Source organism: Callorhinus ursinus, unplaced genomic scaffold (assembly GCF_003265705.2).
Source record: "Callorhinus ursinus isolate GAN/ISIS: 27379988/994484 unplaced genomic scaffold, GSC_fseal_2.0 scaffold21, whole genome shotgun sequence".
NCBI lineage: Eukaryota > Metazoa > Chordata > Mammalia > Carnivora > Otariidae > Callorhinus > Callorhinus ursinus.
In genome coordinates this window covers 1,667,977-1,686,191 of record NW_027397083.1, presented here as the reverse complement: position 1 = coordinate 1,686,191, position 18,215 = coordinate 1,667,977, and the positions used below count along the sequence as shown (strand labels likewise).

The 18,215-nt window shown below is 53.6% G+C and overlaps 1 protein-coding gene across 1 annotated transcript in view; it reads left to right on the top strand.

The window, feature by feature from the left end:
• The window catches only part of P2RX3 (purinergic receptor P2X 3), a 29,500-nt gene extending 12,603 nt beyond the window's left edge, over positions 1-16,897 (top strand). Inside the window, exons 9-12 of the mRNA XM_025879400.2 lie at positions 13,083-13,176; positions 13,471-13,536; positions 14,174-14,251; positions 14,632-16,897. Of these exons, the coding sequence (XP_025735185.1) occupies positions 13,083-13,176; positions 13,471-13,536; positions 14,174-14,251; positions 14,632-14,745 (352 nt within the window). The 3' untranslated portion in view covers positions 14,746-16,897. The remainder of the gene's footprint in view (positions 1-13,082; positions 13,177-13,470; positions 13,537-14,173; positions 14,252-14,631) is intronic.
• The last annotated feature ends 1,318 nt before the right edge of the window (positions 16,898-18,215 follow it).

The window sequence follows — 18,215 nt, the reverse complement described above, 5'->3', positions numbered from 1 at the left end:
GCCGTGTATATCGGGAAGAAAAGACCCCATGTACCCCCATCAGGTGTTGGCTCAAAACCAGGAAGGGCTTTCTAACTGTTGCCGTCCCTAGGAGATGGACAGGCTATGTCAGCGGTGTGAGCATGTGACCAAGGTCTCCCAGAATGCATGTGCTGTGATTCTGAGCCCTTCTTAGCTCTGGCTCTGAAGCTGTCCTGAGCCTAAGGGACACCCAGGCAGCCCTTCTCCGGTGCCTGCATTTTCTAAGGTTTCTCAGTCCACAAAGCCAGAGCAATAGTGGGATGAGTTTACAAGATGGGAAGTTTGTCTTTCTGTTCATAACCAGGAAGTTTCATCTGACTCACAAATAACAAATGGTCACAATGACCATTAGTGATCCCTTGCTATTCCAACCAAGAGCTCAAACCGGTCTCTAAATATCATCTAGTTTATATCCCCAATGGCCTTGAGCCATAAGGAATCTCTCCCTGACGCCCCCTCCCATCACCCCCATCTTGAAGAAAAGGAAAAAGAAGAACCTGGGGTTAACTATCTGGAACCAGCTGAAACTGAGCAAGCCCTTGGTCTTCTCCCATCCTAATTTCCCCGTCTATGAAATGGCCATAGTACCATTATCTTGAGGATCCTGTTGGCCAAGGTGTGAAAAGCTTCAGCTCTCTGTTTTGTTTTGCCCTTGATTTTTGAAGACCCGGAAGTTTCTGGCAGAGCCCTGGTTACATACAACAGTGCTATACACTAAACAGGAGACATTGGCTAAATAGGCAGTGATCAGGAAAAAAAAAAAAGCACACATGAGAATATACTTCAGTTATATATCCAAAGAATTGTTACTTGAACTTTCTTTGTGGTGGTGGTGTTTTCCAATATAATGGCGGACATAAGCAAAAAAAAATAATCATTTCACCTTTTTCTTACTTTTATTTGTAGTTTTAAAACTACATCTAAAACTACGTCCCATTACACTTTATATTTAATAGTTTAAAATATATATGTATATTCTCTGGAGAGAAGAATTTTTTAAAATTGAAAGTGCTTTCATAATCAACTCCAAACTTTAAAAAACCATAGGAAACAACACATATTTTAAAGTAGGTTAAAAATACTGTTCAGCTCCCTGGCAGAAATTGGCATATTTATTCAGTGGGTACATCACACAGAAATCAATACAAAGGATATTTGTATGGTGGCTTAAAATAGCAACATATTAATAAAATTCTCAGGATCTAAAATGCAAAGTTTTCATCTTCATAACTTCCCTGTGGCCAGTGGGAATTCTTCAATTTCCCAAATAACTTACTTGGCAGGAGAGCTTATGAAGAATGTGAACTATGATGAAGACCCCTACTACGGGTGCCACACAGTTTTAGAACAAGCTCTTTGATCTAAAGAAGCAATGGTGTGGAGTTCTCAATCTCTAGTGCATTGTGCTTCAGCTGCCCCTCCACCCCGACTCCCCTTCCCGGTCCCCCCTCACCCCCACTCCACACGGCAGAATGTGAGGTGGACCTGGTCCTAAATCAGCTTAGGTTGTATTTGGGCAGACAGATCCGAGGATCCCTGAGCCTAACCCCCAGGGGCCTATGAGAGGTGTGGACCCAAATAACTAACCCCCTCACCAAAGACCCCCAGGCCAGAGTAGGAAGGGACAAAGCTGCTCATTTTGACCCCCCTGTAGTTTAAAAGAATTTCCAGAGCGATGGCATGGGGGGGCATCTGGCAGCCATGACAAGCAGAGGTCTCCGCCCAAGCCCCCTCAGATCCCTCCCCTGGGTGCCCACCCACCACCTCATATTGCTTTCAAGCTACTGGCACCACACGGACCTCCAAGGCTGAGCTAAGCGCCCACGTTGGAGAGGCCACAGAGAATAAAGATCACAGCCAGGTTCGGCACTGCTGTTTCTGATAATGGTAGACCTTCGGAGCCCACAAACCTCCTGATCTGTGGGCACCATACTCACCACCCTGGGTGCCGAGTGTTTCATGTGCTTTGGTCCATTGTTCCTTACCCGCTCTGTGAAGTAGATGCCACAATCCCCCCACTTCACAGATGAGAAAACAAAGACTTGGCGGAATGAAGCCAGTTTCCCCAGGTCACACAGCCAGTAGGCATGAGAGCCTGGACGCAAACACATTTTTCTTGGATGATTTCCACACAGCCAGGAGGGCTGGGGACATTCATATTTGTGAATCCTCAAAAAAACATGCCCATGTGGTTGATACTTCCGTCACTTAAAAACGAAGAAACTGAGGTCCACAGAGGCTAAAGGACTAGCGGCTGCTGGAGGCACAATTCAGGGTCTGGCCTTTTGTGTCCCCAACAAATTCGTCTGCTACTCCCTCTCTAACAGAGGCCAGAGTTTTTTTAAATGTCCTACTGTTGCCATTTGCTCTGGAGGAAATGCAGTCATTCAGCCAAGAGTCAGCCTTGTTTTAATCTGCACACTCAGGCAAGAGGCAGCTAGAGATTCTCATTTCCATCACTAATTACTTCTGCAGCTCCTTTCCAAATGCCCCCCCACCCCACTTCTTGCAGCTCTTTGCCTGTAGGATCAGAGATTTAGAGAATTGGTAGCCACCGAGGACCCCTGGGATACCCCTAGGCTGGGGTGGCCATTTCACCAATGAGGAAGCAGAAATTTCAGAGGGGAAGTGACTTGCCCAAGGTTACAGAGACATCCTAAGGAGCCTTCAAGGTCATTTGTCCCAGCTCTAGCTACATCAGTCTCCCAAACATGGGGCCACTTCCCAAAATGGCCTGTCCCTCATTGACAGCTCCAATTATTGGAAAGGTGACCTTGTATTGAGCCAGAATGTGTCTCCGTTCGACTTTCCCCCAAATTACCTGGTGCCGTCCACCGAAATTAATCTTTATTTGTGTGATCTCCTGAAGCTGCCATCTGTCCCAACCTAACAGCCGCTGACATGAAGACGTGCCTGAAACTTGGTGGAAAGATTTTGTTTTCACTCCTATATCTATTCTGTATGGCTAACCTCTCCAGGAGCCACTTTAATTTGGTACTTTTATGAAGCCTCTTTCCAAGTACATTGAGATGTGGCATTGGTGGGTCCATCCGGATTAGTAGTGGGCAAAGGACAGCATTTCTAAAAAGAACTGGCGAGAGTCACCAGGGACCCCACCAGCAAGGGGGGGTGTAGACAAGGGCTGAGTTCTGGCATCACAGGGGGACCCTCCGTTCGCCGGCACAGGATTTTAACCAGGGAGCTACCCCCCCGCCACGGTTCTGGGGGATGTGAGTACTATGTCTTTGAGTGAGCGGGTGTGTTTGTTAGGGGATGAGCGTGAATCTGTGGGTGAGTGTGCCTGAGCGGGGCCTGTGTGTGTGTGTGTGTGTGTGTGTGTGTATGCGAGTGTGTGAGTGAATGTATGCGAGCGCATGGGAGTATGTGGGCAGAGATGGTACAAAAACCGATTGAAAATACTGTAGCAGTCAGGGTCCCAGCAGGAAACAGCACACGCAGACTGGGTGACATGAGGAGAGTTCAATAAAAGGACTGTTTCAAAGGTGTGGGCAGGATGTAGGGAAACCACGAAGGATAGCACAGGGCCTGGGACCAGCAACGGGACATTGGTGACTGCCCAGGTCTGAAGGGGCGAAGGCAGGAAGCAGTTAGTGGGACCCAGAGATACCGCTGGGGGGACAGGAGCTGCCAGGGGAGGCAGCCCAGGGTAGGGTGGGGAAGGCAGGAGCGCCGGACCAGGGGTTTCCTTCATGAACACTTGGAGGTCTCTAACCCTTATAGCCCCCGGATGAACTCATGGACCAAATGCCCAGTAAGATGCACATATTCATACACATGAGCAGTTCTGCAGGCAATTTCTTTGTAAAAAAAAAAAATATATATATATATATATCTTATTTCTACAAAAAAAGATATAAATACATCCTCAGAATAATAAATCCAAGCGATCCTGATACATAGGCGTGATGATGTGGAGACTCCCGTTCCTTCCTCCAGCCTTTCTCCCCTTATAGGAAGTTAACATCTTGGACAGTTTGGCGGGCTTCCCTCTAGTGCTTTTTCTCTGCGTTTATGAGGCATACAATTCCAGGACTCTGAAGATCTTTTAAAGCCCATCCCCAGACCTCAGATTGAGAGCCCCTAGAGTTAAGTTTGCAAAGCCTTTTTGTGCCTATTTTGACAGGATTCACAGCTCACCCCCACACCCCCATAGTAGGCTCGGAAAGACGGAGACTTGCCCAAGATTATACAGCTTAAGCAAGAGGAACATCGGGACTCAAACCCGGGGACCCGGTCCATCTGTAGCCGCGGCTTCTAGCACACCTTCCACCGTCACATCGTCAGAGTGTTTGCAACAAAGAAGCGAGCGGGAGAGACAGGCCCAGCAGTGATGGCGGGAACGATGGACAGAAGCAAAACGGTGCGTCTCGCGACGTCGGATTCGTATTTCTCCTCTGAGAGCTCCCGAGTCAGCTTTGCTACAAAAAGGCAAGGCAGTTTTGGATTTCCTGTCTTGGTGTCTGGGACAGAAAACACTTGTTCAGCTGCTAGATGTTCCTCATGCCGGAGGTGTTTCTAGTGATGGTTTCGTGTTGGAAATGAACCCACAACAGCTTTCCTGGAGCTCGGAAATTTGGCGCCTGCTCTGCTTCCCATGCACAAACGTGCAGATCAGCAAGATCTTAGGCCAATTGACAGAGATGGAATCGAAAGTGCGCCCTTGGCTTTGATCATTCTTTCTGCAATCTGGATTTTTCTCCTTCCAAAAGCCATAGAATATGTGTTTAAAAAAGCAGCCATCTTCCATCATCTCCACAGAGATGCCTGAAGGCCCCGCTGACGGGAATGTATTTTGCTTGCCTTCGCCATGATCCATTTCCCTCTTTGTTTAGGTTCAAGTGGAAGGAGAGACCATTAGAGCGATCCGGAATTTATACAGCCTTTTATAATTTTAATGTCTAGCCTGTCCTCACAGCAACCAACTTTATTGGCAGAAAACAAGGGCTAACCCTCATCGAGCGCTTACCAGTGAGCCAGGGACTTAGCAGGTGCTCTTTGTGGATTATCTCGTCAATTCTGAAGAGAGAATTTTATAGCTGGAAACCTAACACTCAAGAGTTTTCGTTATCTGCCCAAGGCCACCCAGCAAATAGTGCTGGCTTGGATTTCAAATTCCAGCAGCCTCTGGAACCTATGCTGGTGACCACGAGTATCCTATAGGACCGGTATAGTTACCCCCCGTTTTACAGACAAGGAAATTGAGGCCAAAAAGGCTAAGTCCCAGGAACAAACAGCTAGCCACCTGGCTCTCAGGTACATCTTCCAGCTCCATGTCCATTTATCTTTCCCTGCCTCATTCAAGATGAACTAATAGTAATCTGTTTAAAAAGGTCAACAACCAACCACTGCTTAAATGTCAGCCCCTGAAGCTGATTAGGTTCCCAGACTATGCGTCAGTAAACATGGCTCAGGGTCTTCTCTAAGGGAAGGAGTCCCAGCCTGCTCCAAGGACATTGCCCCGCCCCCACGCAATGAGTCTGCCAGGAGATATTTTCCTATCAGTATAAAATCAACTGTAAAAGTATATTTCAGCTGGCAAAATCACTTCTCACCAGCCAAAAGCTTCACAGAGAACACCACTTCCTTCACTCAGACGCTCAAATCCCAGGCCCAAGTTTTCCCTCGCAAGTCCAACCTGGATCCCGCGAGTTTGTTGCTATTTTTCCTGTAACAGTTACGTGTCCCTGCTTTAGGAAGGAATTTCCATCACTCTATGGGATCGTTTCTAAACAGATGTCTGAGAGCTTCCAAGGGATTCGTACATTGTGATCAAAACCTTCTCCATTCAACAGACATTTATGGACTGCCGACTGTGGCAAATGTCAGCCCGGCGTGGAGAAGCGTTCCTGCAGGCCGGAGCCTCCCAAGGCTGAAATTGGGGTGCTCCGAGTTTCCTCTCTCTGGGGCGGTCCAGGCAGCGGCAGCAAACCTCTTGCGGCTAACCAGGGGAGGGCTCTGAAGATCTCTTCCAATGCCAGATTCTGTCAGGCACAAACACGAACGAGACCCGTTCCTATGATCACGTGGAAATGATAAACCTGAACCCAAGTAACGAAATATTTATACGCAAAATATTTTGTGCTGGAGCAAGCCGAGAATAATTAATTATTCATCTTAAGATGAAGCAAAGGTAAAGCAGGGAGAGCCCAGGCTGCACGTCAGGAGGCCCACAGGCTGTGGTTGAGGCCTCGCCACGAATGCTCAGTGTGATTTTTCAGCAATTCTCAGGCCCTCCGTAGGCCTCAGTTTCCTCCTCTGTGAAATGGGCTGTTTCAAGGTGATCAGGTCCCTTCAAGTCTGAATGAGTGCATGTGGGTGTCTGGGGAAGGCTCTGGAAATGCGCTGCTGAAGCGTGCACTATTATTTATAGACCTGTCACATTGGAACGTAGCTTCCACGCTGCCCGGCAGAAGCACATCTGACAAATGATTTATTATGGTAATTGATGTTTGTACTTACTCATTCTTTATCTGCTGCTGCCCGTGGCATGAGGGATCACATGTACACACACACACACACACACAAGTGTCTCAGCCCTGTCAGGCCTCGGCTTGTTGGATTCAGTGCCACGTTGGGCTTGTCCTGTCTGGTCACAGCACAGGTGTCCCCGGGAGGGTCCTCATGGGAAAGCCCTCTCAGCCGACGTTTGTGAAGAAACTCACCCAGCGAGGGAGCAGAGACACTCAGAGCCTAACAGAGTGGGAAACCATTCCCACCACCAGCCCCCAGCCCCAGGGGAGGAACGGGAGCCCGGCCGAGAGCTGGAGTCCCTGACAAGAGCGACAGTCATAGAGCAGCACAACCACGGAGAGAACCCTAGCCACGCAGGGAAGCAGTGGGCCACATACCGGTCATCTGCCCGCCCTCTGGCCCCTCCAGTGTCCCCGTTCCCCAAAGCCCCGCGTTAACCAGAAAGAAAGGGAGGCAGGCAGGCGGCCTGTGGAGGTCAGCAGTGGAGAGTGGTGGGCATGCCAGGGGCTCTCCGCCCTCCTTCCACCGCTGCCCACAGCTGGGCCTATCAGAGAAGCTCCTGGCCTGCCCTGCGCCCCCCTCCCTGCCCCTCCTGGGCCCAGGGCTGCAGGCGGCGGGCGCCCTTCTCTCCTCCTCGGTGCATCCCCACCATCCGGGGCCATGCAGCCTCTCCGCAGGAGGCACCAGCTTCGCAAGTGCCTGCTCACCGAGGCCGCCCTGAAGTCCCCTTTCTGGCTCGTCTCTCAGGGGAGCGGCGGGGGTGGGCATTGGAGTTCAGATCCCAGCTGTGCCCCTGGCAGGCCCAGGAGATTTTATAGCCATGGGCCAGGCTTCTCTCCAGCCCGATGAGCACCAGGTGGCGTGCACCAAAAGCTCGGCGCCTCACAGCCAGCAGCTCACAGAATCCTCTGGCACAAGCCCACTGCTCTCGCTAGTACCCCCATTTCACATCTGGGGAGACGGAGACTCTGGGAGGCGAAGGACTTTCCCTCGGCTTACGTAAGCTAATCTGGAGCCACGGTTCAAGCCCAGGACTGTCTCCTTCCAAAGCTCCTCCTCCAATAGCCGCAGCACCGAGCCGTTGTCGTTGTGAGGCCTGAATGTAGGAACAGGTGTGCAAGCCTCCAGCCTGGCAGTAAGTAAGCAGGGTAAGCAGGGCACACAGATTATGTCTCTGCTCTCCCCACCCCGTTTCCCTCCCCAGGGGCCGGTTCCCACCCATAGCGCCTACCCAGCCACATGCCAGATCTGAATGTTTTCTACTTGGGGGCGGGGGGGAAACAGCCTGATGCTACCACCTTACACTGGCTCCACCGAAGATTGGGAGAATTTAGAGGAGCCAAGTCAGGAGGAGGAAACCCGGAGACCAACATCGTTAAACTCAGTCTGGGAGATGTCAGGAATCCACGGCTGCCTTCAGAAAGCGTTTACCCTGCCCGTTTCGGCACCAGGGAGGCCCTCGGACAAAGGCGGTGAGATCTGGCGCATCGTCCATAGTGCAGACTGTTACATGCAGTCTGGTGCGTGGGAACAGAGGGAGAGACCTGGGCCCAGCAGTGGCAGGAAAGGTAGCTCCGGGCGATTTGACAGCCTCCCCGCACACTGATAAACCGCTCTGGAGAAAAAGGAAACAGACAAAGGAAACACCTGATTCATGGTGGTCGATTTGACAGCCTCCCCGCACACTGATAAACCGCTCTGGAGAAAAGGAAACAGACAAAGGAAATACCTGATTCATGGTGGTTGCCAATTTCCCTGGTGTAAATATACCCCTCTTGTCAATTTCAAGCTGCATGTGAAGTCCCTGAATGTGGAACTGGGAAGAGATATGGGCAGTGGCAGGACCACGTGGACCCAGCCATTTCTGCCGGTCCCAGTCTCCAGCCCACCAAGCTCCTACAGCTTCTTCAGAGACACTATGCCCTTTCTCAGGAGAGGGCTCGTGGTTCCCACAGCCAGGAAAGCGGCCCCCACCTCTGGCCTTCGCACCTCTGTCAACCCTCCATCCCTCAGGCCTCAGCTCTAACGTCACTTTACACGAAGCCTGCCTTGACTCGCAGCCTAGGTCAGATTGTCTTCACTAAATGTGCTCTTCGAATGGTGCTCTCTCTTCTCCAGCCCTTACATCAGATTTTAGCTATTTATGGGAGTGTGTGGTTATTCATATTTCTCTCCCTCTGATGAGAGCAGAGCTTGTTGCCAAGGTGTCAGTGGGGCTAGCACAGTGCCTGGCATAGGGTAGGTGTGCTCTAAATACCTGCTGGGCCCTGGTGGCTGAATAGGAGTTTGCAAGGTGGGAAGGGGAAGAACAGCGTAGGCACAGGCAAGAAGCCCACGTCTGAGGGGCGTGTTCAGGAAATAAGAAAGCGGGCGGAGTGGTGTGGCTGGCACTCAAACTGCATGGCACGGAGGGGGCTTCTTCCGACGGGTGAGGAAGGTGGACTGGGCAGGAGGGTATTGGTGGTGGTGTTCTCGCCGACTGCATTTCCCAACCAAGAAAACTAAAGCTGGAGAAGTAGGAATCAGGGGATTTGGGAGAAATCAGGGCTGGCCAGGGTGTTGCTCCGTCCATCTCCTTTTCAGTTGAGGAGGCTGGGGAACCCTTCTTCCCACACTCCATGGCTCTTCTGTTCTACTCCCAGCCGATGACGCTGGGTGTGGAGACCTGCCTTGCCAATGCAAGAGGGCCCCCAGCTGGAGAACTGAAAGAAATCAGCCACGACCTAATAGAAATCAGGCAACAAAAAGAACAGTCTAGAAAGAATGCTGGCTCAGAGTGTGAACTCTGGCACTGGAACTGCCTGAGTTTGAATCCCAGGTTCGGTTACTGACTGCTGGGTTTGGGGACCTTAGACAAATTGCCTAATCTGTGTGATCCTGCTTCCTCATCTGTAGAATGGGCAGGACAATAGAACTCAATTCCATGGGGCTGGGTCTTAAAAGAGATAGGAAGTATAAAGCACGTGGCACAGTGCTGGGCACACAGTAAGCGCTTGGTGTGTGCTGGCTCTTCTTACCACTGATGGGATTCTCTCTAGGAAGCAGGAGACTGTAGTGGCTCAGGTGAACGTAGATATTCTTGCATTTATCGTGATCCCAGGAAAAGAAAGAAAAGGAACGAGCTTTAGGGACTTCCTATTTGTTAACATTATTTCATCCATCCTCCCCATGGCTCTTTCTACTCTCATTGCTCAGTTGAGGCAGAAAGCTCAGAGAGGCTTCACTGGTCCAGGGTGGAAAAGCTAATTAAAGATAACACAACCATACCCAGACCTCCAAGACTCTTAGAGGGAATAAGCCTAGGGATGCGTCATCATTGGGAATTGCCCTCTTGTGGGCTAATCTTGAAAAACTCCCCACTTTAACTCACTCTTCATCCTTTGGCAGAGAACTTCTCCTCCCTGAACCCCAGGTTCCCTCAGCTGGAAAATCAGGGGTGTTTGTAACAGTCAGGGTAACTATCGCTAGCTGCTGTAACAAACAACCCCCTCGGCTCAGAGGCTTCACCCAAATGTCAGTGTGGTCGGGGGAGGTGGGGCGCTAGGGAGCAGGGCTCCTGTCACCTATTGAATCAGGCTCCCCCAGGGCCTGAGTTCACCACTAGCTCCTGAGCAAGTGGCCATGAGGACGGGGAGGGTGAACAAGGCACAAGGCTCTGACACGCCTCAGCCCACAGGTGCCAGACCTCACTTGCATTCACATTACTAGTCAAGGGCCCCACCTAGCTCACTGCAAGGGGGTGGGCAGCATAGTCCAGCCTTGTGCCAAGAGATAAGATAACCCAAACTCCAGTGCCACAGGGTTGGGCTGGATTCCGTGACCCTCACGGGCCACCCTTGAACACAGTAGTCAGGACTCCTGGGCCCCTCCCTCCTGCAGCCGGGGCCCTCCCTCCCCGAGCACCGTTCTGCCTCCTCCCTCCCTCCCAGGAAGAGAACCAGTCCCTGCCAACCCTCCTCCGAGGGTGGGTGGTTGGTGAGATAATGATCTTATCATACTTATTGCCTCTTGGAAGGCAGGTGCTGGAGAAAAACCAAGTCCGCTTTGGTTTTTCTCCCTGTTCCTTCACATTCCTTCCCAAGATAAATTTAGCCAGCTTTCTCTTTGAACGCAGTGCCCAGGATGCTGACTTTTTGTTCTCCAAGGCGAGGTGAGAGCGTTTTTTCGTGCCTACAGCCTCGGGCCAGAATGCAGACTTCAGGAGTACAGTCCTGGCCTCTGCCCTGCCCCAAACATCCGTGACCCTCCTCCCCACCCCTGCCCGGTCCCCGAGGACATCAGGGACCACATCTCCCGGACTGGGAACCTGAGTTCTCCAGTGATGTGAACAGAACACAGAATACAGAAGGGCTTTGAGATCTGGCTCCTTACCGGCCACCCAAATCCCAGAGACAGCAGGTTCACGGTTAAGAGCAGAGACTGGAATCCCGGCTCTGGCAAGTTACCTTCTTCTCTGTCTCCCCATCTGTAAAATGGGTCCCCCTGCTGGTGCAGCCCGGCCCACTCCATTCTGCCTGGGTCTGTGAAGCCCTCTGCCGCCGCCACCCAGACCCTAACTTAGCACATCTTTAAAGCTGGTCCAGCCCCTCCCCTCTCTCCTTGTCCTCCAGGTCTTTGCTTCTTTGGCATAAGTCGTTGGGCTTCTTTCATTCCTGGGGCCACTCCCATTTTTACTCTGGGTCTCAGTCTCAAGATCATCCTGCCTCCCCTGCCTCTCCCTTTGGCTGCAAAGGCCATGGGACACACCTTCCCAGGTCAGGCTCCCCGGGGAACCTTTCCCTCACTGACTAGCTTTCGGCCTTAGCTTTTCAGCCTGGGGCTGCAGGTGCACCATGTGGGCACACAGGCTCCAGCCATGCCCAGGCACAGGCAGGCATGAAAACATGCAGCCCGGACTCCTTCCTGACCCAGTTAAATAAACTCTTCTTCCATTCCCGCTCTCTGATGGCCCATGGATGCCTCCCACTGCTGAGCCCACCAGGAACCAGAGGGCAGGGTGCTTGGTGGAGGGGAGGTCTGCAGACCAGGCTCCCAGGCCCTGCGGGGAAGGGCGGGCAGAGAACCTGTGTGGAGGGACAGGCAGAAGGCCCAACCCCGGATCTCGACAGGGCCCGTCTTAAATGGTGGGTCTCAGTGTTTACCCCTCTCACTAACAGACCCGTGGGGGGGGGGGGCATGAGCACCCCGAGGTCACAGACGTGAGCCATGAAGCTGTTCTGAGTCACATAGAAGGCCCCACTGCCAGCAAGGGGTGGAGCCAGGATTTAGATTCCTTGCTGCCTGCCTCCAGCGTTCAGACAGCCAGAGCAGACAATGGCTGACATCGCATCAGTTTCGATGACTCTTCCCCAAAAGGATCTTGCTCCCATGCCTGTGATCGATCCCTCTGCTATCTGCGCCCTTGGGCTGAGCATTGCCCTCTCCCTGCTGTGCATGCTCAAAGGCAAATAGCCCTGGGAGGGGCGTCACAGTCACAGAACACTTGGACACCTTCCGGGAAGGAGCTTCCCAGACTCCCCATCTCTGTGGGAGAGGCCTGGGGATCTGGGGATCATCAGAAACACTGAAGGGGAGACATCCGGCACCAAATAAGATCCATGGCAAGCCCAGAGAGTTACGGAGCTTTCTGAGCCCCTTCTCCCCATCACCTCACTTACCCCTCGCATGCTCCTGGGATCCTGTCACCCCTGCGGGTCCATGGTAGCCCCAAGAAATTACACTTTGCTGATATTAGAGTTTTGCCTACAATGGGCAGGGCCGTAGGGGCAATACACTGGCTTTAGATAAAGTCTTGGGCAACTCTAGCACTGAGTCTCAGCCAGCTGGGCAACCCTGGACAAGTCTCTTAACCTCCTCAGAGCCTCACTTAAAAACCGAGCAGTCACATCCCTATCCCGCAGGGCTTTTAAAACTGCTCTATAAATGCGAGAATGTATTTCTTCAGCAATAATAACAGCCAATACCAGCATGCATTCCCTGGGTGCTTACTGTGTTCCAGGCACTGCTCTAGATCGCTGGTATGTGTGCTTTCCCTCAATGTTCACAACACCCCTGTGAAGCAGGACTTCTATGTTATTCCCGATAATAAAAGTGGAAATTGGATCTCAGAGAGGTTAAGTAACTGGCCCAAGTTTGCACAGCTGGTAAGTGACAGAGCCAGGCTTTGAACACAAGCAGGCTGAGAAGCCAAGGGGAGGGGAGCATCTGTAGTGAGCTGGGCCCAGAGATACCCAAACAAATAAAACCAAAGAAGCCTGGGGTCCAGACTCAGACTTTTGCACACATCAGAATCATCTAGGGAAATTACTTAAAAGGCAGAATCCTGGGCCCTACCCACAGAGATGTGGGTTCCACAGGTTCAGGGTGGGGCTGGGAATCGGCCTTGGTAACACGCCCCCAGGATGACATCTGCGCAGAGGGTCAGCTAACCGCACAGGGAGGACTGTGGCAGGTGTCCAGCAAACCATCAGTAAGAGTAGCTCAGTAAGTGAGGGTTGTAGGCTCTAGAGGACCCTGAAGCTTCAGGTAGGAGGCCACAGTGGGACCCACCTTCCGCCTCTGGCTTCCAGGTTTGCCAAGTACTACAAGATGGAGAATGGCAGTGAGTACCGCACACTCCTGAAGGCTTTTGGCATCCGCTTTGACGTGCTGGTGTATGGGAACGTGAGTCCTTGGGCCAGGGAGAGCAGGGGGAGGACAGGGGAGGAAACCCGGACCAGTCTTGGGCCCTCAAGAACCTCCTCCCGGGGGCCAAGGTCCTGCCACTGACCAGCTCTAAGAGCCTCAGTGAATCACATCTCTAGTCTCTTCACCAATGCGGTCAAGGGCTGGGGCCTCCTGGTCTACCAAGAAACCTCCACTCCACGGTCTCTTGGGCTGGGAGTCCACATTCAGCCTCAAGCCTCAGGACCTCGTGCTAGACCCTCGGCCCACCTGCCTTGGTCTTTCTGCTTGCAGGCTGGCAAGTTCAACATCATCCCCACCATCATCAGCTCTGTGGCAGCCTTCACCTCCGTGGGAGTGGTGAGTTCAGCCCCTCCAGGCTCAGACAGGAGACCAATCAAGGTGGGGCCCCAGCTGGGGGTGGGGGCAGGTAAGCCCTGCTTCTGCCTAGAATGGAAAGCCTGACCTCTGGCCAGGTGCCTCAGTCTCCCTCACCGCCTCCCTGCTGGGTCAGTCCTTGAGTGAACGTCTCTGGTCACGGAGAGCTCATTGGAGAGGTGGGTGATGAAGACATTCTGCAAAGCCCTCCCACAGCAGCCTCCCCATTTGCAGGAGGCTCCACCTGGTATAAATTTCCTGCTCCCCACCATGAAGGTGAGGGAGGAGACTCCAGGGTTCCACAGACCAAAGGAACAGAGCCCTGCTCCCAAGGGACTTTTACCCCCTCACCCTCTGCTTCTCCCACCAAGTCCTCTCTCTGCCTTTTTGTCTGCGGTCACTGCCAAGAGCTGGAGAGGTGGGTGATGAAGACATTCTGCAAAGCCCCTGGATGTTTTTCCAAGTGGAAACATCAGTCGGGTGTCTTTGGAGGACTCACCCCAACCCCTGGCCTGCTGTCTGCCTGAGGGCGATCCTGCCCACTGCCCGGGCCACTCCATGGCCACCTGAGCCTGCTGCTTCCCACCCCACTGAGCCCACTCGGCCTCTTCTCCTGCAGGGGACTGTCCTCTGTGACATCATCCTGCTCAACTTCCTCAAGGGGGCCGACCAGTACAAAGCCAAGAAGTTTGAGGAGGTGAGCTGGAGGGGAGGGCTGGGGTGGGGCACGAGAGGTAAAGGGATAGGGCAGGGAGGGGCACTAGACCCCAAGGGGCTCTCAGTGGCTCCCCCTTTTGGGGGCTTCTTAAGGGGAGTTCATGGGACCTCAATGCAAATTGAGGGATTCAGCCAAGAATGGGCTCTGGGGGGGCTCTGTGGCTCATCACCGCCGACACCCCTATCCACTCACTGTCCCCTCTCCATTTCTGGGGCAGGACAGCTATGGGTTAGCTCAGGTTTCTGTTGGCCCATGAGGTTCATGGAAGGACTGCTGGGGTCACACAGACTTGCTGGAACTCCCTGATAGTGAGCACAATGACGCTCAGAGGATGATAATGCCAGCCCTTCTGCTTGCAGGTGGATGAGACAATGCTGAAAGTCACTGCCTCAGCCCACCCAGTGTGCCCCAGCGACCAGACCACCGAGGAGAAGCAGTCCACGGATTCGGGGGCCTTCTCCATCGGCCACTAAGGCCTCTTCCAGGGCCCCAGGCTCACCCCTGGGCTCCAGGCCTCCCGATAGGGCACCCCACCCGGGCGAGGGAGGATGGAAAGGGGCGAGGCTTTCATTTCTGCTGCTTACCCCACAAAGCCACGCCGGACCCAGGTGTCTGGGCTTCCCAGTGCCCTGGCAGACAGGTAGTAGCCCTGCTAAGACCTCCATCTCCCCTTCACCCCTTGCCTTGCCCCTGTCAGCTTCCCAGGAGCCCCAGGGCAGCAGCACCTGAGTTGTCCCCCTTCTGAAGAGTAGAGAGCGTAATAGTAATAACAGGTGGTCACAAGGCACTACCAAGTGCCAGGCAGCATCACACACATTATCTCATTTAACCCTTAGAATAATCCGATGAGGTAGATAATAGTTTCCCTGTTTTGAAGCTGAACTGAGGCTCAGAGAGACTGAGTCATTTGCCCAAGGCCACACAGCCAAGAAGCAAGAGGGCTGCGATTTGAACCCAGATCTAACTCCATCACCCACGCCCACAAGAGAAGAGTGAACTCCCAGGGGTCATCGGCCCCTGTGGCTTCAGCCTTCCCCACAGTGACCTGGATTAGGTTCTGCTTAATAAAGAGTAAGCCCCGTGCTTTCAATAGGAACTCGGGCCCCATTTTAGTGGAGACCAGTTAGATAGTGATGCAGGTCTCTCTCTCTGACTTGGGTGGATCCCCAATTCAGAAGTAAAGAGGAGGCATGACTTAGCTCTGTCCCCAACCAGGGAAGGGCCATTCTGTTCTCTCTCTGGGCCCCCCACTCCAGCAGTGGAATTAGGCCACCCCTAGGGTGGGCGTGATTCCCAGACCCAGGCCCTTTTCTCAGCGGGCCGTGCTCCTTTATGATGCTGGTGAACAGGCTGCAGTGAGGCCCGATGCCCTGTGAGCAGGTGGTCAGCCAGGACACCCCCCACGGGGTCCTAATCGGTGGTCAGTGTTCAAGTGCTAGAATCCCTATTGTCCCACTCTCCTGTTTACAGATGAGCAGTCCGAGGCCAGAGAGGGGAAATGACTTGGGTCACACAGTTAGTGGCCAAACGAGAACCCAGGTGTCCTGGCAAGAGCAAGGAGCCAGAAAGCCTGCTGTGGGAGCATCTAGTCCCCCCACACCTCTGTCAGCCTGGCGTCCCCTCCCCGTTCTGTGCTCTCCTCCCGTGAGAGGCCCGGGAGTCTCCCCAGGGCAGAGCTCAGGAGCAGACCCAGGTCTTCGGAAGACTGAAGCATATACAATTTAGGGCATCTTTTCAAAATAATACGAAATTAGGTGTTAGAAGGGGCTCATGCATGAGGGTGGCCCTGAAGGACGAATTTCATTAGCCCCACTGTCTGGAGGCGTCTGGAAAAGTTGGAGTGCAGGCATGACCATGTGGTCTGAGCTGCAAGGAGCTTGCCTGCAGATGGAGGGCCGGCCCCTCTACAGAAGGCGCAGGGAGATGGCGGGGTATGGGGGGGACAGCTTTGGAAGTCATTTGGAAGGGACTGGTTTAGGGGCAGCGGGCACTTGCAAAGGCCTGACCCCAGTGATGCCCCCCTCTGGGGGAAAGGGCTCAGATTCCGTCGCAGGAGGCCCATCGCGCCTTCCCCTGCTCGGCCTTCACCCCAGCTCATCCTCAGACTGGTGGGATCACACCTCCCCAGGGGTGGCCTCGGGCATCAGGCCGTGTCCAGAGGTCTGAGCAGCAGAGACATCAGCGGAGGCCGTGTTCTGCACCCGGGAGGCCCACAGGCAGCCCCGGCAGGGGCACAGGGGTGTTCCCTGCAGAGGAGACTGCAGCAACCGTGCCCTCCCTTTCCTCCGGACCGGGGTGGCCCTCCCGCGGGTACAGCAGCCACTCCCGGGCCTGCCAGCAAGCGTGTGAACTCGGGGCGGCGACCCGCCATGCGGGCCACACGGAGCTGAGCCACGGCTTCTGGGCGCTAGATGGACAGCTGTCGTCTGTAGTAGCGACAGCCGCTGGCTGGACCCTGCCGCATCCCCAACGCGCCAACCCTGCTGGGGTTGCCGTGGCTTGTCACTAATCCTACCGGATGGAAAAAGAAATCTGGAATCCGTGGAAGTTTGAACTGGAGCCCATACTCACTCCTAGCAGTTGTGTCTGTAGTTACCCGGCATAAAAGCTAACATTTAGAGACAACTCACCTCTGCTGAGCAATGGGCGGGGTGCGCGACAAGGGTCGTCTACTGTGACCCTCCTTTTACAGAAGGGGGACTGAGGCTTAGTAAGGGGAAGAGACTGAGCCGGCAGAGCTGGGCCTCCAGCCCCGAGCTTTATGGCTCCGGAGTCTGCGATCTTGACTTCTGTGCCACGGCTGTCTGAGAAAAACCAGGACATCCATGGGCCCCTTCCTTTCGGTATGTGTTGGGCTAAACGAGGTGTCTGGGCTGCAGGACCAAGGAAATAGCAGAACCCAAAAGTTTCACATCACACAGTGGGCCAGACAGCCCGCTCCCCCTGCCTGGTGGCTGTCCCATCCGAGACCCAGGGAGGCCGGGTCACGGGGATAGGGAAGGGGGAACAGGAGGCTCACGGACCCCAGAAAGGCCAGGCCCCGAAGATGCTTACAGCACCTCCACACCCACCACACAGGCCAGGCTCAGTGGCAGGCTGCAGAGCCCAACTTCACCGCAAGGAAGACTGGGAAACAGTCCTCCTGGGTCCTCGGGAGGAGGGAACGGTGCACACAGCACCCTCCGCTGCATTATCCCCCTCTTCTCCACAACCCCCCCCCCAGCCCACGGCCACTGACAGTTACACACACCCTTCCCTCCTGTGTTCCTTCTCACAAAACCTTGTTCTCCACCAGTTACCCATCAACCTCCCAGAGGTTTTAATAGATAACACCCTCAGGAGTTTCTTCTCCCAAGAGTATTCGCCTTTTAATCAAGGGCTATACAAGACTGAAAGGCCTTAAACAGCCAAAGATATAAATGCGTAATGGTTGAAGTTGAAGCCCCGTAACTGACAGTGCTGGGTATTTGAGAGATATCTTATCTCCCCTGTCCTGCCTCAAGAGAGCCTCAGTCTGGAGGGGTCTGAGCCCTGCTCAGTTCCCCTCCCTGCCTCTATCTCTTGCGTTGGCTGGCAAGATACTGGGCTACTGGTGTTGGCTACTGCTCATTCCCCATCCAGGAGATAAGTGGAGGCTGATAAAAGCAAAAATACCGGTCCCAGAGCTCCCTATGCAGATCTTCCCTTACCGAGCATCCTCCCACCACCCCCAGCGGGATTCCACTGTCCTTCCAGAAGCAGAGAGTCAAGAATTAGCTTGTTAAAGTATGCAAGGAAGGGACCTGGGGGGAGGAGGGTCTGACCCCCAGGGAGCCCCCTGTCTCTGCCCCTGGGAAGACCAACATGCTGTGATTAGCTTCCCGGCTCAGTGTCCATCCAGGGCAGATGGACAGACCCCTCTCCTGAGGAGAGGCCTCTACACTAGAGGCAGTCCCTGGGCCCA